This window comes from Taeniopygia guttata, chromosome 4 (assembly GCF_048771995.1).
Source record: "Taeniopygia guttata chromosome 4, bTaeGut7.mat, whole genome shotgun sequence".
Taxonomy (NCBI): domain Eukaryota; kingdom Metazoa; phylum Chordata; class Aves; order Passeriformes; family Estrildidae; genus Taeniopygia; species Taeniopygia guttata.
The window spans coordinates 23,344,530-23,360,299 of record NC_133028.1 but is presented as its reverse complement, the minus strand read 5'-3'; the positions used below and the strand labels follow the sequence as shown (position 1 = coordinate 23,360,299).

The window sequence follows — 15,770 nt, the reverse complement described above, 5'->3', positions numbered from 1 at the left end:
CCTTTGTCAGCTATCAGGTAATTACATGAGCAGTAACAAGGCCCAATATAAAACAACTTCAGCCCACACAGAGCTTTAATAAGAGCTTGAATTACCCTTCAAAAAAGCCCTGTGACTGTGTTACCCAGCATTGTATAAAATGGTTGCCAGGGACAGACTAGGACTGCATTAGAATAACAGACCCAAGTTTAAGGGTGTTTTATCCCTGCCTACAGCTACCTGAAGTATCAGCAGGGAGCTGCAAGATCAGCAAACAGCAACAAGACTCAGGAAAAAATAGTTTCTAAAGGTCATAGTTCACTTCCAAAGAACATATATTATGGATTATCAAATACCTTTCCCTTGAATCCAAAATGTCATCCTGCTAGTAAAAATTAGTGTAGTGTGGGTTTCTCCTTTTTAGGTCATTTTGGATGGGACAGATAAATATAGCCTCTTTAAAGGTCTTCATAACAGAATCACAAGTTAGTAAGCACACACGGACTAACCCAGGATTGTGTTCTGCCTCAGCCAGCAGGTTTGGTATAGCTACAGGTAGGGAAAATACCTTTACCTGTCCCCTATAAAGAAACACATCAACCAACTCAGTGGATATTCTGTGGCTTGCAGCACTAATACAGACCACATTAAGGTGACATTTGAATGTTAATTTATCACACCTTACTCCTCCAAAATAAATGTATTCAGGGTGGCAGATTGCAGCTATGAGTTTCAGACTGGACATTAGGAAAAGCCTTACTAGAAGGGTAGCACAACATGCAGCACTGCAACATGTTACACAGACCAGTGTCTCTCCATCCTTGAAAGCCTCCAAGACACTAGAAAAAACAATTGCCCTGCTACCCAGAGGAGGGTACTTTCTGCTCAGAGGAGAGCTTTGAGCATCTTTTGAAAAGAAGACTTTCAGAGGATGCCAGCTCAACTCCTTTTAGAGAAAATTAGTCATCACTTCAGTCCATTTAGTCTTCCAGCAGAACATTTTATTCTCATTAAGGACAAGGAAATATCAACCAACAACTCAATTAACATAACACAGATCAAACAAGCCCTGTTAAGCATTTTCTACTTAACATGTGAAAAAAGAGCCTAAAGATATCTGATGGGTCCAAACTGTTCACATTAAAACTTGAGCTCATCCTTTAGCATAAGCTCAGTTGATGTTGCTTCTGTGTATAGCAAAAGGTGGAAATCATTTAAGTTACCAGGAACAGCTGTGTTTAACAAGTACTGAAGCACTGGAGTTTAAACTGCATTTACTGGTGTGCTATTAAACTGCTTTCCGTGCATCTCTTCAGAGTCTTAGGTAGACTTGCAGAAAGCCACAGCAGAAAAACGAACTTCTCCTTTTTCACGCTCTGTAAATTGTCTGCAGATCTTAGCAGAATCCTTGGGGATGAAAAAATACAGCTGCTTAGACTAACCAAATGCACCTCCTGTAGAGAACAAGTCTTTGCATCTTCTCTCCGAGTTCCACCAATTAAGTTATATAATCTTATAGAACCAGCTAATAAATACACTGAACAGGTATCTAGCTCTTGGGGACAATACCTTTAGTAGTCATAAACTTAGCAGATTTTAGCACAGACTTGTACAGCAAGTAGGTACCGCCACTGTACACCACATGCAGACTTCTCACCTTTATAAGGCTTTTTATAAGCCTTGTTTTGCAGGGAAACAAGCAACAAGGGAGAAGACTTACCTTCAACAGCAAGTCATCCGAGCTTGTGCCATGGTTTACAGGAAATGGCATACGGCCATCTGTGAAAGCAATACTTCTGAATTAGCAGAACTGAGCACAGTAGACCCAAGAAGTACACATATGATACTGAGGAAGTCAAAACAAATTGTCAATGGTCTGAGTGAGATGGAAACAGTGCTCTCAGCTACACCAGTGACAATATGCTTTAGGCCTTCAGTAAAACCCATCATCAGTTAAAATCTTCAGATGAAGATACAAATTGTGTTTTGGTTCCAAGAGCCTCAGCAAACAGTTTAATTAGCACAAAGTATCTTGCTTGAGCCCCCAACGCTGCTGTGCAGTGTGAATTAGGCCCTGTCCAAACGCAGAGTTCACAGGACCTTACCCAATTCATACAGGTGTCCATCCACATTGACAAAAAGGATGAAATGGAAGTTCACACTGTTGTCCTCAACCTTAGGAGACACCATCAGATATATTTGTTAGATAGATTGAAGCTAGCACTGCAAACCCAATTTTGACTAGAACAGAGGAAACTTCAACAAGAAAGCAAAGGACTGAAAACTTAAGTTCAGTGGAAGAGGTCTGTGGCAAGACTTCTACAAGGTCAAATACCAGAAATCCTAATGTAAAATGGTATTTTACAACTGGGTCTTGATCCAAATTTTCAATCCATGTTTGACGAAGAAATCCTGAACAAGCATTCACCCGTGAGTCACTCATTTCTCCTTCCTCATAAACTCTAACAGCTATCTGACAGGCAAAAAATAAGCATTGCTCTACCACTTTCATTAAGCATTTTCCCAAGATTTTACACATCTTACCCGACATTGTCCTTCTTGCGCAACAGAATTGTGGACTTCTTGTATAGCCTTAAGAGAAAGCAGGTACAAGTTACTACATCTTTAAATGCTCATAACTGTCAGCAGTTTTTGTAGTTCATATACCTTATTATTTGCCAAATGCTTAGCTCTCTCTTCAGGAGACAAATCAGCTGTTTCATCAAGAAACTTCTTCAGGGCAGACCCCTCCTCTGCACAAGATGAAACATTTTATTCAGTATAGGCAAAACATCAGTCACAGTTTAGATGCAGCCCACAGTAATCAATACTTTTTGCACTAACTACAAGTCATTGCATTCAGCCTGTAACTATCTCCAACATAAGCACATTATAACTACCAATTAAAGTAAGCTATTAACACAGAAGGTATTAGTAACAATCTACACAAACAACCAGAGTTAAGAAAAGAGTGCTTCAGTGTACTCTGGATGCTCATTTCGAAAATAATTTTCAAATGGGATTTAGCTTTTCTGATTTCTCCACTGCACGTTTAGCAGAAATGTTCAATCCTGTTTTGAAGAAATTCAAGAAAAGTACCATCTATAGGAGACATAACTAACAGAATATGTGTAGATGAAATTGTCTCGCTGCCTTCAAATGAAGGCAACTTGCTCATGACAAGTTGGTTTGCCCAAACACAAATTAGTAGTGCAGTACTAAGATGCACATAAAAGATATGCTGCATCATTGCTTCACTCATCAAGAGTGTTACTCCAGTGAATCCTTTTTTTAAGAAGAACAAAGCAAAACTGTGCTTCAATGCTCACTATGACTTCCACGTGTTTTCCTTTGTATAAAAAAAGAATCCCACATCACAGAAAGGGTCCAAGTTCTCTTAGAATAATGGTAGTTGTATTTTGCAGATCTAGTCTCTGAACAGCAAAAGAATCTTTCTCTATAGTAAAGAAACCATCAAAACTATTACCTTGGTAAGAAACATCTTACAAACCCTCATCTATACAACTTGTCCAGCAAAAAGAAAACATGTTTTAGACTGATTTACAGGCTACCCTGAGCATATAAATTTATATCAGACATAAGAAGCATGAAGAACTCTATCTCATATATTGACATCAAGCTTAATGTCAATAACTACTTCTGAACACAGTACTTCCTAATTACAGACAGACTCTGGTCAGTCTTGCTAAGTGCCCTTTTCCTCTTGCATTGCTTACTAGGACAATACCTCTGCAGCTAGCAGACAGGAGTCAAAGCACACTCCCTTCTGTGTTTTAGGCAGTCCACACGTTCCTCTGCAAGAGCTGGAAGACCCACTTACCAACTGAAACAGTACAGGATGCCTTAACTTGGCTTGCATGAAAGTAAGCTGTCTCCCAATAGCCCATATCCATTCAATCTGCTGTAAAAAAAATAGAAATTCAAGTACTTCAGAACATTCAGACTCACCAAGTTTCAATTTGTCTTTGTTATTAGCAACTGCATGTATCAGACCAATTGTTCCACAGGAGTTACTGACGGTCTGCTTCAGGAAATACACTTTAGAACTGATCTCTTGGTCCTTTATTTTCTCAGTCTGTTGCTTCCTGAAGTTTTCATGCTGTAAACACGAAACTGTTTTAGGCATTTAATCACAGTCCTATCCTTGTATTGTGCAGCAGACGAGTAAGTATCAGTATCAGGACTAAACAAAGATTTATTCAGAGAGTCATATTTGTGGAACCAGTAAGCACCGTATGGCTAAACTGGATTCAGGCCAACGCTTAATGGACTGACTACCTGCATGATTCAGTCATATCCAAAGGCACTGTTCTTAGCTTCTCCATCTGCACTACACACTGGAAATAGCTTGGGGTGGGAAATAATATCATGGATAAGCTCTTTTATATCCTCTCTCAGTTGCTTTAGTCCATTGAACAAGGCTACTCAGCATGTCTCTACAATAGGCCTTTTAGAATTATTTGCTTTCTTGAGACCCTCCCCATCAGAACAATGTATAAACAACTGAAAAAGCTATTGCTATTGGAAAGTTGTAATCCTTCTTTTTAAGAACCTGTTAATTGAATTTGATTTCATCTCATTCACTTCCTTAGCATCAAGTAAATTGAATATATTTTAAAGAAGCAATGTAGGCCTCTCCAGATCCAATGATTCAGCATGGTAATGGAATTGCTATGCCTCACACTCAAGATCACTCATGTTTTTTTCTCCTCAGTCTGATATAAAGCAAAATCTCACAGGAACACTGGGATGGAATGAGTTGGTTGGTTGGTCTGCTCAGCTGAGGCTAATTTGGAGGCTGGGTCTGCTCAGCTGAGGCTATTTGGAAGCTGGGACCAAGCACAGCACCGTGCCAGTACCAAGCCCCATCCACGCCCAACCATCTGATGTTTGGGGGATGGCAGCCGCACTCCAGACGGCGGCCAGCGCCACCCTGCCGGGAGGGGACACCCACCTGCTCAGTCAGCGGGAACAGCAGCAGCAGCGCGCAGGCCGGGGTCGGCACGGCGCGCAGTGCCTCATCCTCGAAGCCCAGTACGTCCACGAAGCGCCAGCCAGGACCCACCCCGAGGCGGGACAGCACCTGCACGGGGCACAGAGAGCGGTGGCCCGGCCGCGCCACGCCCGTCCCCGCCGCGCCCGGTGACACAGCACAACGCGCGCCCCGCCGCGCCCCCTGCCGGCCGCGCCGCCCCGGGGCGCCCGGGCTCAGCGCCGCTCCGCAGGTGCGGCCGCGCCCCGCGCAGCGGAGCCGCTCCGCGCCCCGGCGGGGCGGGATGCCTAGGGATGGAGGCAGGAGCCACTCCGCGCCCCGGCGGGGCGGGAAGCCGAGGGACGGAGGCAGGAGTCGCTCCGCGCCCCGGCGGGGCGGGAAGCCGAGGGACGGAGGCAGGAGTCGCTCCGCGCCCCGCCGGGGCGGGAAGCCGAGGGATGGAGGGAGGCGCCGCTCCGCAGGTGCGGCCGGGTACCGCCACCGCGGCTGGCGCTCCCCAGCAGGGCGGCATGCCGAGGGATGGAGGGGGAAGGGCCGGCGCCCTCCCGCCCGCGGCGGTCCTCCGGCGGCGGCAACTCACTTTGTTCAGCATCTGGAAGACAATGCGGGGGGAGGGGGCGAGGGGGAAAGCGTGAGTGCCGGTGAGAGACGGCGTCCCACCACCCGCTATGTAGCCGCAGCCCTGTCCCCGCTGCCCCTCGCGCACCTCGGGGTTGATCTCCATCGGCTGCCAGGCCATGGCTGCAGGGCGGCGGGAGCCGGGAAGAAGGCAGGCTGTGCCCCACGCACGACGATGTCCCCCGCGGCAGTTCCGCTGCCGAGCCGCTGGCGACGCTGGGGCGCGGAGCCGCCCACCCGCTCTTATATAGGGGCGGGCTGGCCCACTCGGCGCGGCGGCGGGGGGAGAGGGAGGAGCAGGGCCGGGGCGGGGGCGCGGGGCCGAAGGGCCGGGGGAGCCCGGCCGGGCTGCGGGGCCGGGGCGCGCCGCCTCCGCAGGAGCGGGTGCGGCCGGCAGCCGGGGGGACCCCGGGCTCCTGACGCTGGCGTGCAGAAAGTGCTGGAAGCGGCCCGGCAGCGTGGGCAAGCGGCTGGCATCACCCAGGGCAACAGGTTTCTCCTCCACCATCAGCCCAGCCCCCGGGCTCCTTGCATCCCGAAAGCCCAGTGTCTACATTTATGTGCCTAGCCGCTCCTAAGCATCAGACCCTGTTCTGTGTACGTTGCGTAAAGTATACAATGGTTTCGATGTTCAACAAAATCATTAAACACTTATTTTTAAATTTCCAGTATCGTTAATCTGACATGAAAGTCTCCTGCGTGCTGATTGTATTTCTGCATTTGGACCAGCCCCTGAACCAGTCCAGTGAAGCTGGTTAAAAAATAGTGGGCTTTTTATCTTTTATTCATGACCTGACAGTTTCTGTGCACAATGTCTTTGGACTAGAACATATCTGAACAAGGAAACAAAACCAACCTGCTCAAAATACTAGAAATCACGTGGGCTCCCAACAGCTTTTCAGATTTTACTGGTAAACAGCCTGATGGGAGCCTTGTGGATAAGCGAGATGCTTCACAGTTGTCTTTCAAACAATGCAAATACTGAACAAAAGAGTCAGCTGAATGTCTGCAGTCTGTTTGGTTTTGATGACTTTCTTCCTTTGGTTTTTCACTGTGTTTCAGAACAATTTGGGCCCCAGCGCAACAAAATTTCTAAGTGCCTGCCTCATTTCAAGCACATTTAAATCACCTTTAGATCTATTGCACTGTAATTTAGTGGGGAATCATTTACATCAGGTGGTTGCACACGTGCGTTTTTGAACTGAGACCTAGTGATCAACATTACTCAGTTTACCATGAACTCCTTGGGAAAAAGGCCTAGAGTTAATCTTTGAAATATGGCCATAAAAGGTTCAGGACGCCGTCTCACACTAGTTCTACCTATAAGATGACTTAGTGAAGAAAAAGCAGGATAGCAAGGCAGGCTTTGTATTTTGTGGCCAAAGCTGGGATATTTCCAGACAGGATAAAGCCTTGAGCAACCTTGTCGAATCTTTTAGCTGGTCATGCCTGGAGGAGGAAGTTGGTCTGCAGATATCCTGAGAACCCTTCCTGAAGTACACCGTGATCCTGTGATTTACTCCATCACAGTAAAGGGAAGAGGAGCACACACGGTTCAAAACCAAAGATTTCTGGGGAGGACAGTGGAAAGTTTCACAGTAAATCACAGTATCATTTACTTCTGCTTTCCTTCCCCTTTACTGTAGCTGAAAACAGTCTTTGATGCCTATAAGCAAGATAAAATTGGCCCAAAATATTAATCCTATATATGGTATCTTTGACTATCTTTCCTTTTATGATGAACTCTTAATGCACTGTAAGATGCAAGGATATCAAAGCACCATGAATGAACACGTCCAATGCTAATGGTCCCTGACAGATATGTGGGAGAGTCTGCATGCAGCTCCTCTGAGAGGATAGCAAACACTCATCTTGCAGTCTACAAAAGAGAAGACTAAAAAAGGCAAGAAAATCCTATTTCTGAATTGTGCAGCAGCAAATGGTGGTTATGACTCCAGCCTGCCTCAGCAATGGCAGTACTTAAATCCTCTAGGCTAGCCATCCCTGGGATGGCTCCTGTGTCTAGGCTGTTGAGGGAGACTACAAACAGTTATGCAAGTGTAATTTCAGGCTCAGTATGCCATGTACAGCATGCAGGAAGTGATAGCAGAACTGTTTCTATGGAAGGATCTGTCAAATCTATCAATACACTAATTTTAAAATAAACAGTAAGTGTAACAATATCAGACTTCTAAAACGGCTACTGTTGCATAAAGATGACTTCAGAAAGTCACAGAAGTCAGTCCTGTGATGCAGCCCGTCCACCTCATTGCAAAGATGAAGGAAGCCTTTAGACCATCTTTCTTCAGAGAAGATGTGCCTAAGACATTTAATCCAATTCATTTCCATTACTGCAACAAAAGTGACTGGCCATACTTGTGAACTTTCTGAACTGTCCAAATGTAGTAATAGTACTTGTGATGTTCAGCTCAGTTCTCGGTGTAAAAGTTTTGCTCAGCTGTCTAAACTAGAAAGAGGAATCTTTGCTACATATATGGTCTTTTGGCAGATTACTTTCTCTTAGACATGGGACTTGGTGTCAGTATTTACCTTCTCACCTTATTCCAGTTGAAGGTTTATGTAAGAACTAGACCTACACATAAGGCATGTTCCTGAGTTCAGAGGATCTCCAAACAAAAGCACCTATAACAAGTAGGGTAGTAAAGGAGGCAAACCTGGCCTTAGACAGTGCAGAGCTCCCAAAATGGAAGCTGAGACTGTATACTGTTCTTTAGAAAATAATTTTCCTATTGTCCTGCCAAAATCCAAACCCTGAGGCAGTCCAAGTCAAAATCTTCTGCAGTGTCCTCACCTGCCTAGCAAACATGTCAGACACATGTCTTTTCTTCATTTTCTTATAATGACCGCGTCCCAGAAGAAGGTTTCCAAATCCATGCCTGGAAACCTCCTTAATTCCCTACTCCCTTCCTTCAAAACAAACAATTATTGTCCATAGCTGGCTGACCAGGCAGCAGGATGCAGGTACATGGCTGTGCAGGTGCTGGAACCACAGGATTTACTGCGTGTTGCCATTCTCCTGGTGACTGCACATTTGCATTTACCCTTCCGTGAGTAGAAGGTGTTTGAGATAACTCTGCTGACTTACTGTAGTACCTCCACTGGCTTGGGGGGGAAATCCTGCTTGAGGTAAATTCGGGCTGAGGTAAATCCTGCAGTTAGCTCTGTTTTACCATAGCAGTGTGCTAGATAGGGATTGGTTTACACAAAAATGCAGTATCCTTGCATGTGGATGGAGCAATGTTGATGCAGGGCCATGCTCCCTTTGGCATGCCTCCTGCTGTGACAGTGGCCCTGAAGCTGGAAACTTTGTGGGTCTCAACCCTAGCTCTAATGGCAGCTCTGGGCTGAAGCTATGGCCCAGAGAGAAAGGTGTGGAGGGAACAAACGTGTCCCTGGAATGGTAGGATTATGCTGCTCTAAATCCTAATCCTAACCCTCACCCAGATCCAAAACACACCATTATGACAGATGCTATGGGGAAAAATATTTTCATCCCGATTAGAACCTGTACACTGTGTCACAATGTATCAATCATAAAACATATCTGAGGCCACTGCAGGGACAGTGGGTGTTGGGTATCTGTGTAAGGCTGTAACATCCCCCGCTTCTCTTCTGGTAAATTGTCCTGAGCACAGTAGCAATTCCTGCATGAGAGTGCCCCAGCCTTTAATTAGAAAATCAGAGGGATCAATAGGCCAAGCAACTGAGTGCTTTTATAGAGGGGCTGGGTCCATGAAAGATTTGAGCAGGAAGAGACACATCTGTTTGTTTCTGAATTACATCCAGGTTAATTTAGATACTTATGTGAGGAGCCTTGGTGACTGCAAGTCATGCAGTCCAGCATGTGGGGAAGTCTAACTCCAGTCACTACTCAGCACCTGGCTGTCAGCTGCTGCTCTCCAGGTCCGTGGGCCAGGAGCTCTGGGCTGAAACATCTCAATTGTCAAGCAGGAGACTTGCAAATGAAAGAAATTCAAAGCAGCCTAGAGCTGAGTTGGGAATGGGGGAGGGGGGAAGGCCCAAATCTTGCTTTATTTAATGTAAAGGCTGGAAAATTTATGTTCTTGTATTCCCTTGTCCACAAGAAGCATATGTTTTGTCTAGGAAATTGAATAATTATGAGGTGGAGACATAATGAAGGATGTGATCCCCGTCTGACCTGAGATGAAGACCAGCTGGAGAGGGGTAACAGAAGCAATGCAGATAAAAGCATCAAGCTGATGAAGGTGGCTGCTCAGCCAAGGACTGCCTTTGTGTGTATTGACTGCTAGCAGTGACTCTGCAATTGCTCTGAACTACAGCCAAGTCCACCAGCAGGTAAAGAATGTGTTCCACAGAATGAAAGAGCTCTTCTGGAAGTCTGTAAGTGGAAGTGTTAAACTGCTGAAATGTAGCTTTGAAGGCTTGCCTTGAAAGTCTCAGTTCCAATGAGTGCAGATATGATTTCCTTGATTTCAGATCTATCTGGCAAGATGCTGATAATTCTTTGCTTCATCCCTCGGAAAAATCATGTCCACCAAAAAATGATAGTGTCTACCAGAAGCACAGCAACAGCATGCTTTGCTTCACAGTAGGACAAACAGAAAGTGACTTCCACTTTTCACAAGGAAAGGTAGGAGGGACATCATTGTGGACAAGGGTTGCTTATTTTCCAGGAAATTATATACTATCGCTTTATGAAAGATATGAAAGCTTGCAAGGCTTGTCTCAATGGATAAGAAGGACAGTATGCTGGCACCTGGGCAATCAGTATCTGTCTCCTTTCCCTCAAATGCTTTCTTTGGTGATGTAAGCCATCTGTCCTTTTTCCTTTATAGGCAGGAATAATCCATCTTTCTAGTCCTGTAGAAGAGAACAGTCCCTGCTTCCTTCCTCTTTGTTTTGTTGACTTAAATATTCTTAGGATTAGTGCTTTTATCTAGACATGTAAAATATACATTTCAAGAGGAAAGGTCCTCTTGAAATTCTGTGCAATGATTTAGCATAATACATGTAATAACTAATAATAATTAATTTTCATTTCAATGTAATATTTGGATGATCTGTGATGAGGACTTGCATACCTACTTACATTTTTATCTAGAGAATGCTTTCCTCAGATTAACAAAATGAAACAAGACAAGCTGTATAGTTTTAAACTATTGGTTGTGAGAGATGTAAATATCAGCACTTGACTCTTGTAATACACTCTCTAGTGCAACACTGTGCCTCTTTCCAAGTACTTTGTGCCAGGCCATCCTGGGGTGACCCCAGTCTGCTTCTCCCCACAGTCTTCAGTTTCTTCAGCAAAGATAGCAAAACCATCCTTAGATTTGTTTCTGAATGCTCAACAGCCATACAATAGCACTCAAAAAGCATTAATCTCTCCCTGAACTTACCTTAGACAGGATGAGTTTCTTGTGAAACAAAATAAAAGGCTGCTTCAAATCAGCTCTGGAGCAGTAGCCACTTCTAAGCTGGAGGAGAGTAGCAGAAAACAAGGAGAGATGAGAAATGTTGTCAGTCAGTTGAAAGAATATCAAGACATTGAGTCAATAGTACTTTTACAGTAGTAGAGATGCACTTCCTCAGGCTTATGGGGTGCTGAGGGAAAGACACAGGCCATCTCCCAAATAGCTCTTTATGTCAGCAGTCTCCAACCTCTAGAATTAAACTATTTCAGGGAAAGAACAGAATATACGCCTTGAAGAGCTGCTGAGGATCTAACTTCTGGATCCAGTCTATTGTCACCTGCACCCTCTTTACATGCTAATGTAGCTTTGGTATTTCTGGGGGAAATGTGAGGAGAAAATGAAGAAATTGGCTAGCCTGTTTGTGGATGAAGAAGAGAGAAGTATGGCTCTACCAGAAGGATTTTTGTGTCTGTTGAAGAAAAAAGAAAAAGGGGTTTGTCCAGCTTGCATGACAACAGAGGCCCCTGTAGACAAGAACTCTCATGTGCAGGGGGTTTACTGTGAAATCTTGTAACTAGTCCAAGTCAGCACAACAAACCATCTTAAAATATATCCTGGATATCAGCAATCTTCTTTTCAGGAGAAAGAGAAGCACACTGATAGTGATGGGCAGATGTAAAAGGCTTTTTATCCTTTTTTATGCAAATTGAGACCTTAAGCAGAATTTAAAGTAGTTGACTACTGAAATCACTGAACAACAAAGCCACTTCATGAAAATATATAAATGAATAAATAATAAGAATCCCCAACCCCCCATGTTTGTTTGGTTTTTTTTTTTCAGAATCCTGAAAGATGGTTGCTTTTTCCACATAACTGACATGGTCCTGTATTCTTGATGTATCTTATGATTAGTCTTCTGGTCAACTGTCTTCACCTGATCTTTATGTATATGTTCACCCCTACTTACAGACATTCTGAAATAAGTTGTGCTCAGCTGAACATGACCTCTAAAATCTTCACTTGCATAACAAAAATGTTCCGGGTAGTACAAGCTACCCTGAACTCCTACACATCAACAAGGACAGATGTAGCACAGTATTTACACTAACTTGTGCCAAAGGATTTGCTGCCTAATCTACATGTGCACATTCCTGAGAAGTGTGGGGATTTTGATTTAATTAGAGAAGTGCTCTGATCTAAGCTTTAGCTACAGACAGTCTACGAGATGTTCAAGCATGGTTCTTCTGTTGGAGCTACTTCACTGGAGAGTGATGTTAGCACAGAGCTGCTGCCAGTCCAGTGAGTGAAGCCAAGAGGGTGGGGTCCGTGGACCCCAAGCCCTGCGCCTGCCCTAAGCCTGCCTAGCTAGTCCTGTCCTGAAGTGCGCTGCATGGGAAAGATATTTTCTGCATCTGAGACAGTGTCAAACTACCTCTTCTTAATCACTCCTAAAGCATACCTTAGAGTTCCCAGCCTCTGCATATACTTGGTGTGCAGGCCTGCCAGGGTAGTGACTCAGAGCAACACAGCTTTGACTCTTTTTCACTGTGATCATGGTAAATAAAAAGCCTCACAGACCTAGATCTGAGCTGCTCTTGCTTGTCCACCCTGTAACAGCATATAGAAGCATTAAATGCATCCCTTAGTCATGCTAGCAGAGTGTGGTTTTTAGGCAACAAGATCTTCAAAGTCTTTACTGTACCAATTCCTGTGTTAATAACAAATAACTGTAGTTAGTCATTTGAACTTACAAGTCAAGGCTTTGCTTTCAATATCTGTAAGAATGAGACATTTAACCTTACATTAATAGCCACTTTCTAGAAGTACATGTGGCAGAACATAACCTTTTGGTTAAGTTACAATGCTGACTCCAAGTGTTTTACACGTGGTGACCACCCAGTGTCTTGCTAATGCAGAACAGTTGTTCTGTATGTGCTGCTCACACCAGCTGGGCCATGCAGCAGCACAGGGGTCCAGCTGCTCTGACACTGCTGGAGATGTCACTGGTGGAAGGTTATTAGCTTGGCTCAAGTGCAAGCAATTAACTTTAAAAACACAGTGAAACAAATCCAGTTGGGAAACATCAGCCCTTCCAAGCTGCCTTTGACCCAGCCACTCTTAGAACCTAATACTATAGTGCCTCCTGTGCATCTTCAGATGCTGCTCTCAGAGCACCAGCTGTGCAGAGAAAGGGAAAATTTTTTTCCCTCTCTGCTTCAGGAAAGAATTTTTTTCCACTACACAAGGAGGAGAGTATTTCTAAACATCCAACTTTAGAGAAGTGTTTAGACAGTGTTCGTCACTGATAAAGAAACTTATTTTCTGAAGATCGGTTAAACAAGTGCTGTTTTGTATTGTTTACCCAAAGCACATATTGGTATGAAGAACACCATCATTTGGACCTTGAGCCATACTGTCTCAGTGGAGGAGTTTAGCTTATGAATATGCATGCTGAAACAAATCCCTGTCTCAGTGGAGAAAAATATTTAGATAGTGAGGGAAACTACACTATGGATCAGAAAAACAATGGGACTCTATCACATTCTACAGTTGCAAATATAAATACAAAACATGCTGCTCTTTCCTGTGTATGTTTATACACGTAAGGCAAAATTCCCATTGAGTGCATTTGCAGCCTGGGCTTTTCTAGCTGTATTTAGGACATTAGGCACTGGACTTTTGTCTCTCTTGTTTCAGAGACAAAGCACTGGCCTTCTGCTGTTAGCAAACCTAGCGTTTCCAACTTTATCTTAGCTTTTTGTACCTCTTAATGTGTATTAGTGGATGTGAGTGTGTATATATGCATAACATAGAATCATAGGATTCTAAAATGGTTTAGGTTGGAAGAAACCCTAAAGATCATCTAGTAAGGATGATAGAATCATAGAATATCCTGAGTTGGAAAACCCACAAGGATCATTAATGTCCAGCTCCTGGCCCTGCACAGGAAAACCCCAACAATCACACCACGTGTCTGAGAACATTTTCCAAATGCTTCTTGAACTCTGTCAGGTTTGGTGGTGTCTTGGTGAATCTCTGGGGAGCCTGTTCTAGAGTCAAACCACCTTCTGGGTGAAGACACTTTTCCTAATATCCAGCTTAAACCTCCCCCTGTCACAGCTTCATGCTTTTTCCTTAAGTTCTGTCACTGGTCACCACAGAAAGCAGTGTCTGCCCCTCCTCTCCCCCTCATGAGGAAGTTGTATGTGTAATGAGGTCTCCCCTCAGTGTCCTCTTCTCCAGGCTGAACAGACCAAGTGCCCAAGATGTTCTTGTATGGCTCCCCCTCATGACCCTTCACTCATCTTCATCGCCCTCCTTTGATCTCTCTCTAATAGCTTCATATACTTCTTGTGTTGTGATGCCTAAAACTGCACACTATATTCAAGATGAGGCTGTACCAGTGCAGAGCAGAGCAGGACAATCCCCTCCCTTGCCCAGCTGGTGATGCTGTGCCTGATGCACCCAGGACAGGGTTGTCCCTCCTGGCTGCCAGGGCACTGCTGGCTCGTGTTTACCTTTCCACTGACCAGGACACAGAGGTCTCTTTCTAAAGTGCTACTTGCCAGCATCTCATTCTCCAGTTTGTATGTATAACCCAGGTGCAGAATCTATGATTTCCCCTTGTGAAACTTCATACAGTTGGTGGCTGTCCAGCTCTCTAATTTTTCAAAGTCTCTCTGCAGGACCACTCTATCTTCTAGGGAGTTAACAAATTCTCACAATTTAGTCCTGTTGATAAACTTAGTTTACTTTCAGGTCCTGCTTCCAAGTCAATTATAAGGATGTTGAAGAGCACTGGCCCTAAATTAGAGCCCTGTGGAACCCCACTAGTGACAGGTCCCCAGTCTGATGTCACCTCATTCACAAAAACCCTTTGTGCTTGATGCATTAACCAGTTGCTCACCCATCCCATGATGTGTTTATCCAGCTGTGTGCTGAACATTTTGTCAGAAGGATACCTGAGAAACAATATGGAAAGCTTTACTGAAATCTGAAAAGATTATATCAACTGGCTTCCCTTGATTACCTAGGTGAGCTAATTTGCCATAAAAGCAAATGAAGTTAGTGAAACAGGACTGTCCCCTCATGAAGCCATGCTGACTGTGACCAATGACCATGTTCAATGACCTTCAACTGTTTTTTAATAACTCCTAGAATAATTTTCTCCGTAATTTTACCAGTCACTGAAGTAAGAATGACAGATCTGTAGTTCCTAGGGTCATCCTTCTTGCCCTTCTTGAAAACTGGAACAACATTTGCCAGTTTCCAGTCAGCTGTGACCTCTCCAGATTCCCAAGACTATTCAAAAATCTTTGAGAGAGGTCTCAAACCCCCTGCCATGGGCAGCGACACCTTCAGCTATACCAGACATGTTTCTCAAAGCCCCATGTATATCATGAGGCTATTCTGGCCTGAAACATGGCTTCCTGACTGCTTCCCAGGTAGCTGTACTGATCATCATCCTTGGTTGCCTGTTGGGCAGAACCTGCAGTGAAGTTCTGTTGGGGAAAGCTCCAAGATGCCAGAGCAGCAGGCCTAAAGCATAGCAGCTGCTGCCAATGGAGAGGTGTTTTCCTAAAACTTCCAAGCTGTGCTTTATTTTGTGCTGTTTGAACAACAAAATATTTAGAGCCTCAAATGCAACCTACATTGCAAAATCTCTGTTGTATTCCTATTTCTCAGTTGTAGGAAAATATTGCTGATCATATGTTTCAGCTCCCATAAGGGCTAGAGTTCCCATT

At 44.4% G+C, this 15,770-nt stretch overlaps 1 protein-coding gene across 1 annotated transcript; it reads right to left on the bottom strand.

Moving 5' to 3' along the window:
- Window positions 1-968: 968 nt before the first annotated feature.
- Window positions 969-5,817, bottom strand: UCHL1 (ubiquitin C-terminal hydrolase L1). Its single transcript, NM_001048259.1, is given in 9 exon segments — window positions 969-1,386; window positions 1,700-1,758; window positions 2,085-2,154; window positions 2,524-2,571; window positions 2,647-2,732; window positions 3,949-4,099; window positions 4,955-5,083; window positions 5,574-5,585; window positions 5,700-5,817. Coding segments are annotated over 9 exon segments (675 nt in total). The 5' UTR covers window positions 5,733-5,817; the 3' UTR covers window positions 969-1,299.
- Between the last annotated feature and the right edge of the window lie 9,953 nt (window positions 5,818-15,770).